At 40.1% G+C, this 18,424-nt stretch overlaps 1 protein-coding gene across 4 annotated transcripts; it reads left to right on the forward strand.

Moving 5' to 3' along the window:
- On the forward strand, window positions 1-9,256 carry lrrc3b (leucine rich repeat containing 3B). 4 transcript variants are annotated; one of them, XM_030064445.1, is made up of 3 exons: window positions 1-215; window positions 1,205-1,288; window positions 7,884-9,256. In XM_030064445.1, the coding sequence occupies exon 3, from the start codon at window positions 7,992-7,994 to the stop codon at window positions 8,775-8,777; it is 786 nt and encodes a 261-aa protein (XP_029920305.1). In that variant the 5' UTR covers window positions 1-215; window positions 1,205-1,288; window positions 7,884-7,991; the 3' UTR covers window positions 8,778-9,256. The 4 variants fall into 4 exon arrangements, with proteins under 4 accessions (XP_029920305.1, XP_029920306.1, XP_029920303.1 ...); XM_030064446.1 differs by lacking the exon at window positions 1,205-1,288 and adding an exon at window positions 4,469-4,614; XM_030064443.1 differs by lacking the exon at window positions 1,205-1,288 and having other exon boundaries at window positions 7,846-9,256.
- The last annotated feature ends 9,168 nt before the right edge of the window (window positions 9,257-18,424 follow it).

Raw genomic sequence — 18,424 nt, forward strand, 5'->3', positions numbered from 1 at the left:
CCCTGAGGTTTGACAGCGAGAACCCCTCCCTTTCTCCCCCGTCACTCCTGTCTAGTGTTTTACATGGAAAGGTAAAGATGTGAATTCTCACTGCGGCTTCTGCACTGCCCTGAGAGGATGCTACAATACCGAGGCTTGCCACTAAGACTGGCTTAAAAGCTTTTATGGGATGGGAACGTCTTAAATTCAGCAGCAGATGACTCTTGTTATTGCAGGTGAGGAAACGTGTGTCGCCTGTTGCTCCCAAGGCTGTTGCTCATATCGTCTTTAGCATATTTTTATGCTGCCTTCCCTCTTCCCTCCCTGCCTTTTTTGTTACTGTCAGTTATTAAGCTGTCTCAGTATATAGAAATGGAATAGGTCGGTCTGCCTGTATTTGGTGGTTTTTACATGGGCTAGATTTTTATATGATTTTGGCATTTGTATTTTTGCTTTCCTCACAATTACATCCAGCCTTGATTTGGTGTCGGCAGTTCAGGTAGCCTTGATACGTGCTCGTCTCTCGCACGGACACACCGTCAAGCCAAAGGCCATTTACAATTTAGGCAAATTAATGTGGCGTTGCTTATTGGGAAGATTACACAATCCACAAAATACGTTTTCTGAAATATAAGAAGACACTCTTAAATCCGGCACTCATACATTCCACAAACCACCAATATATCGTATTAAAAATTTAACTTTTATAATTGGTTTTGCTGCTGTTCCCACAATTTTCTTCCACCAAAATGTACCGTGAAGGGCGGTAGCGAGCAGTACGAACTTATCAAAAAGTTGGCATTTTATTGAAGTAAGTATTGCTTTGTGTAATTGATATATGCCGAATGGAAGGGTAGCTTCTAACAATAAAGAAAGTGTCGTGAGTCCTTTTTTACGAGTAGTTTAATTTTGCTGGCGAGGAAGGTCACATAAAATTGCGAAAGTATCGAATGGAGTTTCGCGTGACCTTCTCTCCTTACAAGACAACGGCGCGTGTCGTGGGCACAGTCGAGCAGCCCAAGTTTATTGAACTGTACATGCTGATTACATGGCGTTATTAGAGGAGCCGATTGTTATTCTGTCTACAGTTGTTTGTACAAGTCCTAGAAACGCCAGGCTATGTTTGAAAAGACATGCTAGTCATGTGATAGGCTTTAAATGGCTGTCAAACATGCAGCTATTAACTAGCCTGGTTGAGTAATTGCACTGAGGTTTTTCCACACAGAGGGCAACAGCTGCTGCACCCTCCAGGGATCCTCGGTGCATCCAGCCGGGCGAGGAGGGCAGGTCCGGGGCCAGGTTCCACAAGGTGTCTCGGTGTTCATATCGGCATTTATACAGCAGTATATCTACATTACATAAATTTCACCATACTGCAGTCAGACACCTGACTGCAACTAAGGGAAATAACATATTACACTCTAGCCCCCCACCAGCCCGTTCTCTTGTGTGGGTAGAAGGAGGTAGCCAAACTCAGTTAATATTTGTCACCTTAATGTTTGCTCGTGCTTACTGGCAAATATGCATACTTTGTTAAACACAATTTTGACATTTCTACCTCATTATGTTCCTCTGAAAAATTCGGCACATATGATTTACCAAGCAGGGCTTAATTTCGTTAAAATCTCGACTTTTAGAGTGCACTGCTCCTTACGCCCCCCGTGTTGTGGCTTATTTTGGTGGGAGAAGGATTGCACGTTAATTAGTGCTGCTTAGCGAATCAGACGTATGCCGAGTTGGACAGTGTACCCTATCGATTCGGGTTAGATCTTGTTTTAGTACCAGGTATGTTTGTCGATAAGCAAGGCAGAACACCTCTGCTATGATGGAGTGAATTTGATTACATATTGATTGTGGAATTGCTCAGTACCATACTATCTATAGGAAGCCATTAACCTAAATGTATTGTAATGCAACCTAATGATAGGATTCCCCATAAGCATGCATGAGCAGGTTCCAATATTGACATACTGCAATTTAACGGACAGTTTTAGTGTCCCATATGAATGCAAGAAAAAATCTGTTGTAAACACACACTGGCATTTATTTATTTATATATTCAACATGAGAATGCTTGTGTTTAAATGGAGCAGGTATAGATTACGTCCATTGGTCTGCTTCGGTTAAATTTCAGATTAATTACTACCTCTGTAAGAGAGGCACCATAATATAAACACAGGACTTTAAAAAAGATTATTTTTTATGATGCCCTCCCATTTTCTTTAACTTAAAGTGAACTTTGGTTAGAGGGTGACAAACATTTTTCTTCACATGCTTGTCTTTTCATGTCACTCGTACAAAAGAATGCTCAAATTGGACGTACAGGGGTTTTACAGGCCACAAATGAAAATTGATGACCTGATTTGTTGAATAATTTATCTGCTGGCATGTTCTGTTCTCCTAAAACAAATAATGCAGCGACCCTTTGGGCCCATCAGTGAGAAGATGCATCATCCCTTCAACTCTGTTTCATCAAAATGGGACTGGTGGTATAGTGGTTTCAGCCTGTAAGAGTTTGAGATTTTGTATTTAAAAGTTGAAAATAGTTGGGGGAAAAAAAACAAAAAATTGCTGTAATCGGTATTCCACTTAAAATACCCATGCTGCTCGAACTCTGTTATACCAGTACTTGGGGACAGTGATTTGAGGACCCAGCTGGTAATATTAATCCTTTTTTTTTTTTTTTTTTTTTTTTAAATCTAAATACTTCCTCTTTTGAGGATCAGTGATGGAACCTAGAGGAAGGTTTTGAATGAAAGATTTCAGTGTTTGCTTTGCCAAATCAGAAAGTGACATTTTCATTATCCTATCTATAGAATCAGAATCAGAAACAAATTTATTGTCATTATCCAAGTTGTACAACGAAATTAGAGGGAATGCCTTAAAGTGCACGTATGACACACATTAAAAACCAAAACACACCACATTCAGTCGAAATGTGTTTCAAGAAATTGCAGGCATTTGGGGATAAATCATTAATTACAAGAGCAGTCTACACAACACCAGTCTTGTGTAAATAAGGCTTCAGTTGTAAATTAGAGAAAATCTTCAACACGTTTGGTTCAACACCTCAACCTGCCAAACTCAAAATCCTACAGGGGAGTGTAATGTGAGGCCACTGAGCATTTGTTTGACACTCCAGTAACAAATGAGCAGCTTTGGACAGTGGTAGAGAAGCACAGTTACAGATTCTGTGATTACCAGTGCCTTCCATTTGAGACAAAGCACAAAAGCAAGATTCTTGTTGCGGGCCAAATTTATTGCATTTAGAAACCAGTCTGTCCCAGTATGTCCCTTATGTCCCTTATGTCCCTAAGAAAGGAGTTGTAGGGATGTAACAGTCCATTCACTGCATTAGTGTACCAGTGTTTCCTCTGTCTTCATTTAGCAGCGGTGTGTAACCACAGCAAGGAAATGAACAACCACTATAGGAGAAAATGTGAAATTAAAATTAAACAGCGACAGATATGGGACAAATGTTGAATTATCACTCAGCGCACCACAGTTGCACAAAAATTATAGAAGAAACACTGATGCATCAAGTATGAATTTTTCTTATTCAATTGCACTGACCTGCTGAAATAAATAAATGTAATGAATTGCTGAGACTTTGGCCTGAAAAGATGCTTTAAATGCTTTAAATTTAATCATTAATATTATTAAAAAAAAAAAAAAATCAAATGTGGTGCAATTTTTTGCTAGTTTTTTTTTGCAGATTTGTTCGATTTTTATGAATTCTGTTTAAATAGTCTGTTTCTTTGTGAATATGAAGCAGCTCTTTGAGAGCTAATGAGACTCCCTCACCCACAGGATCACAGTTAGCTTAGCTGTAGGTGCACTGCATTTGGACATGCAATGCACCGACTTTGCCTCTGACTGTCCCTTTTTCTAACTTGCTGTTATAGACATTATTAGTTAATGGCCAATTCTCCATTTGACATTCACGATGGCCCTAGCAGTTGTTGATAGCTTTGTGACACAAGCTACAACATGAATTCAAAGGCTGGAGCATGAATGTGAATGAATCCTGTAGTATCCTCTAATAAAAACTTGAGGACGAGTAATTTAAAGCCATTATCGTTCTACTTTTTTGCCACTCATGTGGAACCACTGGTGCTCTGGCCAAGCAGATAGACATTCTTGAATAAGACATTATTCAAGAACAAGTCTGCCTAGTTAAACTGGCAGAAATAAAGGACTTCACACAGGGCAACATTCATGCCTTTTTAAAAAGCTGATGGCTTCAACAACCATTTCGAATTCCATTTGAGAGCCCAGATTTTTCTTTTTTTTTTTTTTCATTTTGTAGATGACAGAATAATAGAAACAGAAATAGGATCCACCATAGCTTAGCTCAGAGTTTAATCATTTTAAGAAATGGTTTCAGTGAAGAGCAGTCATCAGCCCACATGTAAATAGACTTAGCAGACATACACATATAAGCATAATGCAGGCTGTAATAGATCCAGCACAATATTTGTTTCCAAAGCACAACAGGTTTCGCCTCATGGCAGAGCAGCAGCTGGATAAACAGCATGATGTGGGCCTGGGAAGAGACTCTGATCCTTGGGGAAACTGGTTTCTCAAAACATAGATGCTCCCTCGCTTTTCCACTTCTTCACCAGATCCAAGACGGTGGGCGTTTCTCAATTCACGTTCTTCTCTGTACTTGTGTTCTTGCGGACTTGTGAAACGTCATCATTCACGACCCAAGTCCTGTTCCAATTCAAACCAAGTTCGGTCCAAATTCCCGAATGTGTTCTTGCTCCGCCCCTTTTAGCGAGGACTTGGAACAGCCAGGTATCCCAGTATGCATTTCGCATCAACCAGCGGCGATGGCCGCAACACTGGAGGAGAGAACTCATAACTGTAAAACTGATAAATTAGCCCAAGAAAAAGAACGAGGCAGATTTGTAGTAATTATTATAATATATAATCAATCAAATCAAATTGGTGGAAATCAAATATCAATAGTACCTCTCTGAGCTGTAGGCTGTAATTTATTTAAATTAAATTAGCTAAATTAAATGAAATTTATTTATGAAAATGGAGGAGGCAGAGTAATGTTTATATCATTTTTCTTTTTTATTATAAACACTACAGGATATCTGATTATATTAAATATTGCCAAGACAGTCGAGATGGAGAAGTCATCAAGTTCGCCGCTGTTCCATTTGCAGCTAGTCTATTTTTGATTGAAGCTGCGTAATGCTGCACAGAGCAGATCGAGCCAGCTTGGAAGTCAGAACTGGGAAATGACGTAGAGCATCTGCTTAAATTTCAAACTAAAACAGCCTGTGCAGACTGCCAATATTATATCACATCCCTATATCAACATTATGTCGACTTTGGTATAATGCTCGGCTGTATAGTTACCTGGGCAGTATGAATCCACATGGTGGTGAAATATCCTCATTAGTTGCTCCGTGCTCCCCTGGGCTGCTAATCCACGGTCATCCACGTTACTACCTGTCCATTCACTTCCATAGTGCAGTAAAACATGTCCCAAAATAACACTTTTAGCACATAAACAAATGCAAGCAAAGCGTTTTTTTTTTTTTTTTCCCAACATAAACAACAAGTCCCAGTACCTTTTTTTTCATGTAATTTCAATTATTTGTAGTATTGAAATACTATCAGGTTACTATGTGGAAGTAGCCTGCAGACATTATCTCCCAGATCTGCTTTCTAATTCAAATAGGAAGATAATGAGAAAAGAGATGTTTAATTTCCTAACAAAACAACAACAACAACAAAAAGGATACCAGAGGTTTTTATTTTGGCATAATCCACTTTGTTAGCATTTGTTTATGTGCTAAAGGTATTATGTGGGAGCTGTTGAAGTGAATGGAGAGATAGAAATACAGTATTGTGGGTTAGCAGCTCAGGGGAGCACGGAGCAGCTAATGAGGATATTTCACCACAATGTGGACTCACATCACATCCAGGAGCCCAACACTCTACTAAAGTTCAATTTTGAAATGCTTCACTCCCTGTGCAACAGAGGATTTTTCCAAGGAATGAGCTATCAGAAACCAAGTGCTGTATGGTAAAGCTTCCACGACCTGGCTAGAGGTTTAATCACCTCTATGTTATAGCAGTCAGTAATGGAGAGTAGCAAAATGGACATTTATTCATGTTAAAGTGTTGCATATTGCTATTATAATGTATAGCGGAGCAAATATGAAGCTTTTGTAGACAACAGGAGGAGCGTTGTAGCGGTGAGACATACAAGCACCGCGGGTTCTTGAGTTCTCCTCTCCCTTGCAGGGTTCTTCAGTCTGCTTTGAGACTGTGACACACTGTGACAAAAGAATGTGTTAAATATATGTGTGAGGTAGATGTGCTGGAATTAGTCACCTGTGTTAACTACATATCACACATCATGCCATTATTACTTTACATATAAATTCAAAGGTGCATAGCTGCTGCGTAGGAACTACTATCTTAGGAGATAAGCCCAATAGATTCTTATCCACAGTAGCTTCAAAGTGCCCACTCTCACGTAGTTATCATTCTCACCTGCCACAACAGATCTTGTCACAATAGCATGTGATTGTATCTGGAAGTATCATGGATATCATGACGCTTCATGGATCGGGTTTTCCAAGGATGGTACTTGACCTGGACTAAGGCAGTTTGGTCATCAGCTGTTGTGGAACACCTAAATTTTCAGTGTAGATATTCCTTGAGCTAGCGAGCCAAAGCTCTTCAGACAAAGTTCTGAGTAAGGTCAATGATGTAAGGTTTGCTAACTTTGTTTAAAGCTGTTAAGAACAACAATATGTTCCTAATTTTAAAGTAAATTGAGCTTTGGTAGTGTGGGATTGTTCAGTTGCGTGGGAGTCCACATGGTGGTGAAATGTCCTCATTAGTTCCTTGGCGCTCCCCTTGGCTGCTAATCCAGAGAGCTGTATATCTCTCCATTCACTTCCATAGTGTGGCAAAATAGGTCCCAAAGTAACACTTCTGGCACATAAATGATGCAAATGAAGTGGATTATTCCAATATAAAATACAAGAAGTCCCTGTATCCAGTTTTTGAGAAAATGAAATGACTTTGACAAATAATTGTAATTACACAAAAAATGGGTAAGACCAAGACTTATTTTTATATTGGCTTAATAAACTTTTTTTGTGTTGTGTATTTTGGCATCTGTTTTGCTGTGCTGTGGAAGTGAATGGAGAGGTAGAAATACAGTATTCTGGATGACCCGTCCAGGGGAGCACAGAGCAACAAATGAGGATATTTCACCACCATGTGGACTCAATTCCCAGGAAACTATACAATACAATCCCACACTATTAAAGATCAATTTTGCTTTCATGAAAGCACAACATTTGCAGCAAGGCATATAGGGGAAAATCTTGACCATCATAAATTACACTGATTTCAGCTTTCCCTAAACATAACAGTCTCAGATCACAAGACAACAACTTGGAAAGTTCAGAAAAAGGCCCCATGAGATGTCAGAGTTGATTACTACCATTAACCCTTAAACTTTTTATGCCAAAAAATGTACCCTTGGCATTGCGGAAGAGCCCCTGAAACAGCATTTAGATTGTTGAACACTAAAACTCTCCCCTGAAACCCAGGACACTATTGCTAATGCTCTTTAATTTTGTAAGATGACTTCAGTTCATTAAAATGTCTGTTTTGCATTAATTCAGCTTAAGGGCTTCTCACAGAAAAACAGCAAAGTATTGATCAGTTCTACAGTAAATAAAATTAAATTGCTCAATATCAGTCATATCAAAGGTAGAACCAACTAACTGGACCAAATCTGACTAAATTTGCATATTTGTCTCACAGAATTAAAAAAAAATAAATCTGCATGATTTTTTGTTTTCTTAAAACCTGTTGCAGGACTGAATAGAGCATGATAACATCTGCTCACATTCCAGGATTTCCAGTGGATAGGCGGTGAGCGCTGGTCTCCAATATGAGATGTGTGTGAGGGACCACAGGTGGTGCTGGGGCCCCAGGCGGGATGCTGCTGACGGTCGGTCAGTATGACTCTGCTGGACTTGTGGCTGTCGCGCTCCATCCCCATGTGCCTGCTCCTCCAGAGCCTTGTCCTCATGGCCCTGTGCTTCCCCTCGGCCAGCATGTGTCCCAAGGGGTGCATCTGCCAGCGCGCCGACCCCCACCTCCACGGCCTCAACGTCACCTGCAGCCAGTCCCGGCTCAAAGAGATTCCTCCTGGCCTTCCGGTCGACACCGTCCTCCTGAGGCTGGATCACAACCAGATCGGCGCTGTGCCGGACCGCGCCTTCCACGGCCTGAGGCTTTTACGGGAACTCAACCTCTCTCACAATGCAGTGGAGACTTTGGGGGAAGGTGCTTTCAGTGGCGTGGAAGCAACGTTACAGGTGCTGGACCTTTCCCACAACCGCATCACTAGCGTACACAAGGATGCCTTTGCTCGACTCAAGGCCCGTGTCATTGTGGACGATAATCCCTGGCACTGTGACTGCGCCCTCCAACAGGCACTCGGCGGCATGGCCCATAACCATGAGGCGGCCGCCCGTGTCTTGTGCAGGAGCTCGGAGCTTCGTGACCAGGAGGGACGATCATTCTTGGCGGTGGACACTGATCTCTGTAACCTTGCCAAACGGACCACTGACTATGCCATGCTGGTGACCATGTTCGGCTGGTTTGCCATGGTCATTTCATATGTGGTGTATTATGTTCGTCAGAACCAGGAGGATGCCCGACGCCACCTGGAATACCTCAAGTCTCTCCCCAGCAAGCCCAAGAAACCTGACGAGGCTGATGACATAAGCACTGTTGTCTAACAGTAATGTACAAATGACTGTATTTCACACAAAAAAGAACACCAAAATATTCATGTAATAGGACCCACATTTTGAGTGTTTACTGATTAAAACTTTGAGGTGATGTGAGGGTTAAAAGTGCTTAGAAATCCTTCTATTTTGGAAAATTTCACGATATGATATTCCATTCATGTAAAACAAGTGGAAGCCACCCAGCCAGTATTAGTCATATACAAACTTTTGTCTTTTCTACACAACCTAAAAATGCTCACCAAGTTTTGGAAAATTGAATCTCAGGTTTAAATTTTGATAGCATGTAATGGCTTTTTTAGATGGAAAAATCTGGGAAATCTCTAAAAAAAACATTAAAAAAAAAAATTTGTAAGGCATACGAACCTGGACCCTATTTCGCAGAGCCCAGTGCATCATACAGACTACTGTAAGATGTACCTGGGTTGTTGATGTTTTGCACAACCAGTGCAACTTGCATACCCCTTAAAGTCATATATTCTGGTATTTTGGCACAATAAGACAGGAATAAATGCCACAGAGAAACTCTTTTGTCAACCAGTTAACTTTTACCACTGAAATAAGACAACAAAGAGAATTATAAAAAATAATGTAAGATCTGAAAGTGCATGAAATTTACCTGCCTCATAGAATATCAGTTTCTACCTGGGAATTAGAGGGATATTAAGTATAAATGATGTTTGTAGTACCAATAGGAACGCAGCAACATTGGCAGGACATGCCTCTTCCTATACCAGCCTCTGCTGCAAACCCCCCTACCCATGCCACCCACCCCTCTGTATGCCTTGAGCTACAGCGGCCTGTAATTGACATAAACAGAAAAATGTCTCAGTAGCACCTGGGAGCATCTTGATATTCCAGTGGGCAGGGAGTTTTTGTTCCAAAACAGAGTACAGGCCAGAAAGTGAGTGAAATCTCAAAAACTCTGTGCAGTTTCCCTTTAAGAAGTTGGACCTGGGTGCCAAAATTAACATTTTAACAAAATTTGCCTGCCAAACATAGCTTTGATGGATAATAATTTTTAAAAAATTGTTTAAGGGCATATGAAGATGCTGATTGATTTGCTTTGTAATTACCCTTTTTTCGCCTCAAAATAATCTCTTCAAAAAAAAAATAAATAAAATAAAATAAAATAAAATAAATAAATAAGTGCAGATTACTCTGTTTACACAATTTGTAACCATTTACACTACTTTTCAAAATTTGTAACAATTAAGATGGCCTGAATCTTTTTTTTTTTTTTTTTTTTTTTTTTTTCCATGGAGCACCGAATTGGTTGCTGGCCAAATGAGAGCACCCCTGACAGTACACTCATTCAGTACATTAACTTAGGTGTGTAAAAAATCATTGTGACCATGCTTAAAGGCCTGGCAGTTTTTAAATGCATAATTGCATTTTCTCTTATTTTAAAATACTTGAACTCAACAGAATAAGCTCATAAGATACACAAAGCTTACAAGAAATCTCTGTCTGTGGATCAGTTTGCATTTATACCTTTATTTAGGCATGCCATACAACCATTGTGGAAAAATACATGTAGATTTCTAACATCAATAAATAATTACCACATTTATTTTTGAGACGTTAGTATAATTCCTATAAACAAACAAGACCATCATCCAGATGTTTGGCAGCTTGTTGCTTTACAGCATAAAAGTGCACTGTTCTTCCACATTAAACAGAGTGTTTTTGGTAACTACAGCTGGTAGAGGAAGTTAAAGGCCAATAGAAAATAACCTCCAACAGAGAGGACAGGAAGCCACAGGGCTCATTGGAAATATGGGAAACACTAGCACTAACAACACTGCTGTGAGGTAGAGATTGCCTGTCATCTCCGCCATGGTCCCATATGCTAATAGTTATTATACCAAGGTAGCTTTATGTGTTCATTTTTCATACCCACTTATTCAGAGACACAGGGGGCCAAAGCCCAACCCAGCATACATCAGGCAGGAGGCAGGGATAGGTCACCGGGCCATCACACACTCACACACACTGACAAACACACTCACACATATGGCCAAAACATACAAAATCCACACAGGAAGTACCAGGGCCATGATTTTTGTTACGAGGTGACTGTGCTGCCCCAAACTTTATTTTTACAAGGTGTTATTATTAAAGGGACAGTTCAATCATTTTGCAATATTTGATATTATTTCACTGCCCCCAGCTGTTCTGTAGGACAGTAGTGGTGCTATCCTCCTCTCATTGTTACTGAGTGCTGGATACTGGCTGGATGCTCCAAATGCTAACTGTTAGCCTCCTGCCATTGAGGTGGACCTCCCCCCAGATAACACTCCTAAAAATGACTGCCTTAATCTACTCAAATTGTAAAATACACAACGTTTGGGTTTATGGCAGAATTAAGACAGCCTGAGATAGTGTAAAAATTGTTGTCGCTCGTTTCTGTGCTGGTCCTCAGTTACTACGGTGGCTGGCAAGAGCCTGAAAGGTTCATGAAATGTGTGATAGAGGGGAGGAAAAGAGGAAGCTAGCCTCATTATATGCCAGCTATCTTTTAGTTCACCAGAGAAAATTGTTATTTTTGTTCTGCAGCACGCATACATGCGTTCAATGACTTAAACCAACCAAAGTAAAATTAAGCAACCTACCTGTCTCTGTGGTAGCTGCTATTCCTCTGGTGTGGATTGATACAGGAAGTGCAGAAGTTACCGCATCTTTCTGTGTGTTGATAATAGGAAAAGTACAGTTTTAAACAGTAATTTGAGCAAAAGTATTGTCCATGTGCAATCAGTAATCATATGTACATTTTGGTCTTGACACTTGTAAAGTGATGTCAAACCTTCTTGAATGTATGAACATGGTTATTTTTCAGAGTGTTAGCTGGGGGGAAGTCCACCTCAATGGCAGGAGGCTAACAGTTAGCATGTGGAGCATCCAGCCAGTATCCAGCACTCAGTAACAATGAGAGGAAGATAGAGCCACTACTGTCCTACAAAACAGCTGGGGGAGAAGTGAAATATACATTACACATATAATATTACACATTTTTGAACTATCCCTTTTGTTTTGAGAAAGATGTGGAATTTTAAATTGCTATGTGTAGCAGCTTTAATTTGTGTTACTTTTCCTCATCATATACACATCAACTGGAGAAAAAGTCATCCCTCCTACATATGCACTATGTGATTTAATCTGACCTGTAGGTCGCGTTGAGAGCAGCAACATGTTTGTATGTGAACTCTTACAAAACACTCCTCTCTCCCTCTCTCCAAAAGTACATCGCCAGCACAGGACAAACTGCTAAGCTCTGCGCCTGCAGGCTAATAGCAAAGTGAAACCAACCATGGCATGTTTTGTTACGTTTCTTGTGTTCCTTTTGACAGAGTGTGGCCTTTTCGGCTTAGCGCCACCATTTGCTTTGGTTGCTGCGCTCACTCGCTTCATGCATCCTGCCATTGTGTTCAGAAATGGGTCGTGGGGAGCGCTTTTTTTTTTTTTTTGTCAAACAGCAGGGGAAGAAGTGGTTGGTTCTGAAATTGCATAATGTGGGTCTAAGTCGCCTAAGTTAAAAAGCTTGTTTACATGAATGCTCACCAAGTCAAGTAAATCTCCACTTCTATGGTCTTTTAGTATCGCTTCAACAGATGTGGAGTCTGGGAAATAAGTAGTGTATCTCTTGACTATGTGTCGAAAAAATCCATATCTTAAAAATGATGGGCCCCATTATAGAACATAAAGCGTGATATTTGATATATTGGAATCTAATTCTGGTCATGTGACTTATGTGGACAGGTTGTGGCTGCACTGTACAGTCCATTTCTTCCATCAGTTTGTGAAGTCAGTGTATGTTCTTGTTGTCTTTAGTCAACTGCTGTCAACCATAGTCAAGTTTTTGTAGATCAGACAAGTAAGCACAATGGTCTTGGCTAAGTGTCAGTTTCAGTGACTTCTAGTTGTAGGTGTTTTGTGGTTGATCAAGTCTTTTAGAGTCAGTGCCGTAAGCCCATTGCCTTCCTATTTATCCAACACACAAGACACGCCATACTGCATTGAATTCTTACTAAGATCATCATTCTGTCTTGAAAAGAAACTCTAGTTCATCAGGAGAATTTCACACAGGGCTTGTCAGAGGGAGGACAGATCCTCCAACATGGGGCTGGTAGGCTGTAATCATTTCAGCTATGAAAAAGTCAACACAAACATCCCTGTTCAAGCTGTGTATTCACACTGCAGATGCATGCATCATTTCCCTTTAATAACACTGTGTACAGTAATGTTCCAGGCAACAGGAGAACAGAAAATTGCTGCTGTCATTTTCTCAAATGGGTTCCCTCCCATCACAGCCTCTGGAGCTCAGTAAAACACAGGACCGCAGTATGAACAGCAAGATCAATACATACAATAGGGGTTCATGAAATGAGATTTTCACCAAAAAGGTTCATTTCTGAAATATTTCCATGATAGCTGCAAGAAATCCTTTGCACAAATCGTGACATGTTGGTTATTGGGTGTTGCTGATATGTTGTGAGGTTTTCTTTCAATTCTTGTTTTTTTTTTTTTTTCTGACAAATTTGTACATTACTGATTATTAAAAAGATGTGTTAGGGGATACACAATGAGAATACATAGCTAGAGCAAACTAAAATCACCTGTAAATAGTTGATGAACGTTGATGTTGTGTGAAATACTTGAAATCCCTTTAATTAGTTGTGAGTGATTGTGCTACAGCCCTTAGCCTTGTCTTGTAGAGGCAACCTCATACTCCTCATGACAGGAAGAACAGTCGATCAAATGCATGTACAGTGTAATGAAGCACAGTGTAGCCAAGGACCTGAGAGAATTTCTAAGTGCCTGAATACTTCTCTCACCTTTTTTTTTCAGTTTTCCACCACCTCAAATCTTGTCTTTTTTTTTTTTTTACTTTCACAAGAACATTGCTTTCTCAGTCTGGAATTGTTTGGTGAAATTCTCATTTTTCCATTGATTTTCTAAGTCACATGAAAATGAAATCAACCGTGTTGATGTAAAAACTGTAGAACTGAATTTTGTTGTACAGTTCCGTTGTGACATATCAGTTTCCCAAGCACGGTTAGGGTCGTGTTTGGTGGTTATACAAAGTTCTTTTTCCAGAAAAGCGAGACTGGTCTGCAGCTGATGATGGTTACTGTTGAAAGATAAAGACTGACTTCCATGATTCTGTTGTAAAGACATTGACATACAGCAAAGAAAATAAAGGAGGAAATCATTGTTTTATGTGCCCCCCCAAGATATAGGACTGCATATGCAGAATAGGCGACTTGGATGGATCAATCATACTCATATAACACAATAAAAAAAAAGAAAACATGCATTTGCTTGTGTTCCTAGACTATTGCATTTTTACTGTGTCAGGCATATCCTTTAATTGCTCATTGGAAAATACTATCATCTTTGACCTTTTGTTCAAATCACAAGTGTTACATGAAGTGTTTCCGAGAAACCATACCTTGTATTATTCCCTGAAATTTCTCCTGAACAAATATTTATGTCAGTAATGAGATTTCTTATTCATATACGAATCATCTCATTTGCATATGACAGATGCATAAATGCAAAGTATCCCATCATGAATAAAGCATGTGCTGAGTGGCAACGGAGCCAATCAATGCTGCATTTCAATGAAGACAGTGGCATTTAAAGTGGATACAAGGACCCTTCTCGGGGATTTTCTGAGCTGGCCGGCACTGCCATACCTGGTTTCCTTTGCCTCGTGTTCTGCTGGCTTTTTCCCAGCCATAATGCGTCTACAATGTCCATCTACATTCATGACTCACATACCTGCCATGAATCACTCTAATTCCAAACTATGGACTCCTCTGTTCGATTTAACCCCTTCAGTTATTGCAGCATTTTTTGGGGGGGTTGATACCATTTGTTACACACATTTGGTTCAAAATTTAACCATTTTTGACCACTTGAAAATGAATAAGTATGGTCAAAAATCCCTCCAAAATACCACATTGGGACACTCAGATCTTGAGGGACACCACAAATTCATGCTTTGATTTGGTATCAAAATTTTTTTTACATTTGGAGATTCATGTAAGAATTGCATTTTTCGGTGACTGGATGGCGAGTATTCTGTTCTGGAAATGGCTCAGAAACCCCCCTTCATTGTCAGTACACCTGAAAAACCAGACATCCTCTGAATGCCCCCAGCCTCTAGTTTGCAGTTGTAAAGTTTCATGAGGCTGTGATTATTCTAGATTATTCACAGTAGGTGATTTTATACAGTGAGGTCAAGTTTAAAAAATGATCTCACTTCGGTGAAATGGCTATTATGTGGGCGAACATCATCACACATGAATCAAATGTGGCTCATTGAATCCACAATCTCAGCTTTCCAGTCAAAGCCAACTGATGCAACTCCAACACTGTTTAGGCCCCAGTCTGCACACACACACCATTTTACAACAGGCCACAAGAACACATGTGGACTGCAGGCTTTGTGGCCCACACTGCATGGGATTAGCAGAAGGTGGGCACATCTGCAAAGGGGAGAACCCATTTTCATTCAGACATCTGGAGGTCAGAGGTCAAGGGACCGCTTTGAAAATAGCCACACTAGGTTTTCCCTCGCTAAAATTTAGCGTAACTTTACAGCGCAGCATAGCACTGTGTGTGTGCATGTTTTTGCTTTTTGGTCTCCATTGTTCGTATTAATAACTCGTGATCCTGCACTGTATTTCCCAGAGATCACCCGTCAATCAGTTTTCCTTGGAGTTTCTGTTCATGGAGTTTGAGTTTCTGTAGGTGGTGCCCTTGTCTTTATCAGTTCAGCCATGGTGGCAATTGCTGCTTATGGAACTGGAGCTTTCCAGTTCAGCTGCTGCAACCTCTGAGTTGAAACTTCCCACCTCTGCTGAATGCGTTCCACTGCAGCTGACATGGACGCCCGCAAGAGGATGAAAAAAACTTTGATCTGTCCACTGACAGCAAAGGACTCGTCAATGAGACAATAGCTAACATCTACATTAGCTACAGCTAGTCATGTTCACTGCTAGTGCTAGGTCCGTTCATCAAATAAGAGAAAGGGCATGACGTGAAACAGAGGTCAATTAAACCCTTAATCTATAATATAGAAATTATAAATTAAAAAAATACACTGCTATAAATCTAGTTTGGCAAACTCCAGATGTCCTTTCAGCTGTCCTTAATTTTGACTTGGAATTCCAATTTAATTGGCATTCCTTTGCACTTTTCAATGCAGGAAGTTGGATTTTTCTATGGAAAACTCAATAACTACTCAGTTGTTCTTCCAGCTTTTGGAATTCCAAAATTCCAAATGCACCAGAAACACAAAACATCACTGCAGAGGTTGTCTGCACCTCCCAGTGTTAAGAGCAGCCCAAAGCTTGCATGAACTGGCTCCTGGTTAAATTACTACACTGTGTTGCAGCACTTGACAGCAGCAGAACAGTATAAAAACAGTTACTTATTTCTATGAAAATGCAAAGCATTATTACTTTAGGGACTAGATTGGTGGTTCCAGAATAATGTTGTACATCCCCTAAAAGTGCCATCCAGTGTGTTTATGCTGTGAACATGTTAAATTAAAAAGTGGTGCTCTGGGGAGATATTTGGGCAACCTCACAGTATATGGAGGAATATATTTTTAATCAAAAGCTCTATCAGGATGTTGAGCAGAATGCTCTCATATGGGATAACTTTGTCCACCAGATTTGAAACCTAATTAAAACCATGCTTCACTGTAGCTTGTCACAAAATGACTCCTCTAAAATTAGAGATGCTCTGGAAGTCGCCCTGTGATGAAATTATTCAAAAACTGAATCATTGAACAAGATATTCAATATGTGGGTGTTTTGACAGAAGGTGACCTTGGATTGAGACACATGAAACTGTGAACTATGCTCTTTCAAATACTGGAAAAATACAGCCTTGATGTCTGCTTTGTGTAGCATGCATGAGTTTTCATTGAGATGAAGACCTGCAGTGTTCCTGATGTTGCATGCACACACACTGGGACTGACATCCTGGCTGATTTGTTCTGAAACCATGCAACAAAGCTTCCCTTCCTATCCAGCAAGAGAACGCCTTGCATTCACTGCTCAAGAGAAATCCCACTTCTGTGTTTTAATTTTCTTTTGTCACGTAATGGGAAACAGACTGTTCCCCTATCTTTTTAATTACTCTCCAAACACTATTTAATGTGTAGCCCAGTCTGTATAAAGTGATATTTCACTCTGGTAAAAGACTGAGCAGCCATTCATCAATTTCTGCTGGCCTGCAGGGATCTGTCCAGCTACTTGAAAACCTTGAAGATGGAAATGTAACTTAAATAAGCAATGATGGCATATGCAGTGCCTTGCGCTTCGCCTTGTGCAGTAATTGATAAAATCAGAAAAATTGAACTTGAGACTGACTATGGATTATTGGGACAGCTTATGTAAACGTCCAGGAACCCCTACGGAAATTTTAATGCGAAAAACATAATATCAGACAAAAATAAACTTGACAAAAATGCTTTTTGAGGCAGTTCTTGGACCACCCGGCACTAGGATGTAATGGATGTTTTTGTTGTAACTAGTTTTGTATTCGCACTAGAGCAATATAATTGCGCCTTTTATATAGATGGATAACATACAATGCTTGTTCCCTTCGAGCTCAATGTTTTTTTCCACAAGAAAAAAAAAATCATTTTGCCGTGTCTCATCTATGCTGTTTGATGCATCTTTCTTTTTTCTCTCAGATGCAGGTCTGCCACAATCTCTTGTTGCACTGCTCCTGTCCATTTGATTAATGAGCCAGTCGCCTCTGTTCCTGGAGTTTAGTTATAATGAAGCAAAGAGATTAATGTTGAACATGAGGGCCTTTCTAGCTTTTGATGGCCATCTAAGTGAACATCAAATGCCTCAATCTATCACTTTATGTGCTCATATTGAGTCCCTCAGAATCATACTAAATGCCTCTTGTGATATGAATCACCTGCACTTGTGGGGAAGTGCACTGAGATCACACAAACACTACAGCCATCCTCTGTTGTTGCAGCTTGAAACACGGAAACACGGAACCCCATACACATGAACTTGAATGTGACATTTTGATCAGGTTTCACCATGTATAAGATTCATAGTTAGACTTAATGATAAATATAGTAATAGAAATAGTAGTGATAGTGGTACTATAGGTTTCATGGACGTTTATAACATCCTATGGTGGTCTAAATGCTGTTTCAGAGGATTTTCCAAATACATTTTTAAGAGAAACACTGAATACTGATGTTTTTACTCCAAAATGCTCACATCTAAAGATACTCAGTACTGGCCCAAAATATATTTCTGCAGTTTCAATCCAAATATTGATATGTGCCATCATAAACCCAAACCAGCTGACCTCCAGTCATCTCCATCATGAAGTACTTTCTAATTGCTGATCAAACCCTTCAAACTGTTTATCGGAGGTAACAGGAGGTTGAAAGAATAAACAAAATGCAGACATCGTATGTAGGCACACTGTGTACCATAAAGTGTTACAACTGTATTTCCCCGTGACTCCTGAGTTTCACAGGTCTATTCAGTGATGGAGGAGGAGTGGGTAGACACTGGGGCCTTTCTTGGTAAGGTGGTAAAATCCAATGACAGTTCCTGTCAGCGGGGCTCTTTAAATACCCC

Source organism: Myripristis murdjan, chromosome 11 (genome assembly GCF_902150065.1).
Source record: "Myripristis murdjan chromosome 11, fMyrMur1.1, whole genome shotgun sequence".
NCBI classification, from domain to species: domain Eukaryota; kingdom Metazoa; phylum Chordata; class Actinopteri; order Holocentriformes; family Holocentridae; genus Myripristis; species Myripristis murdjan.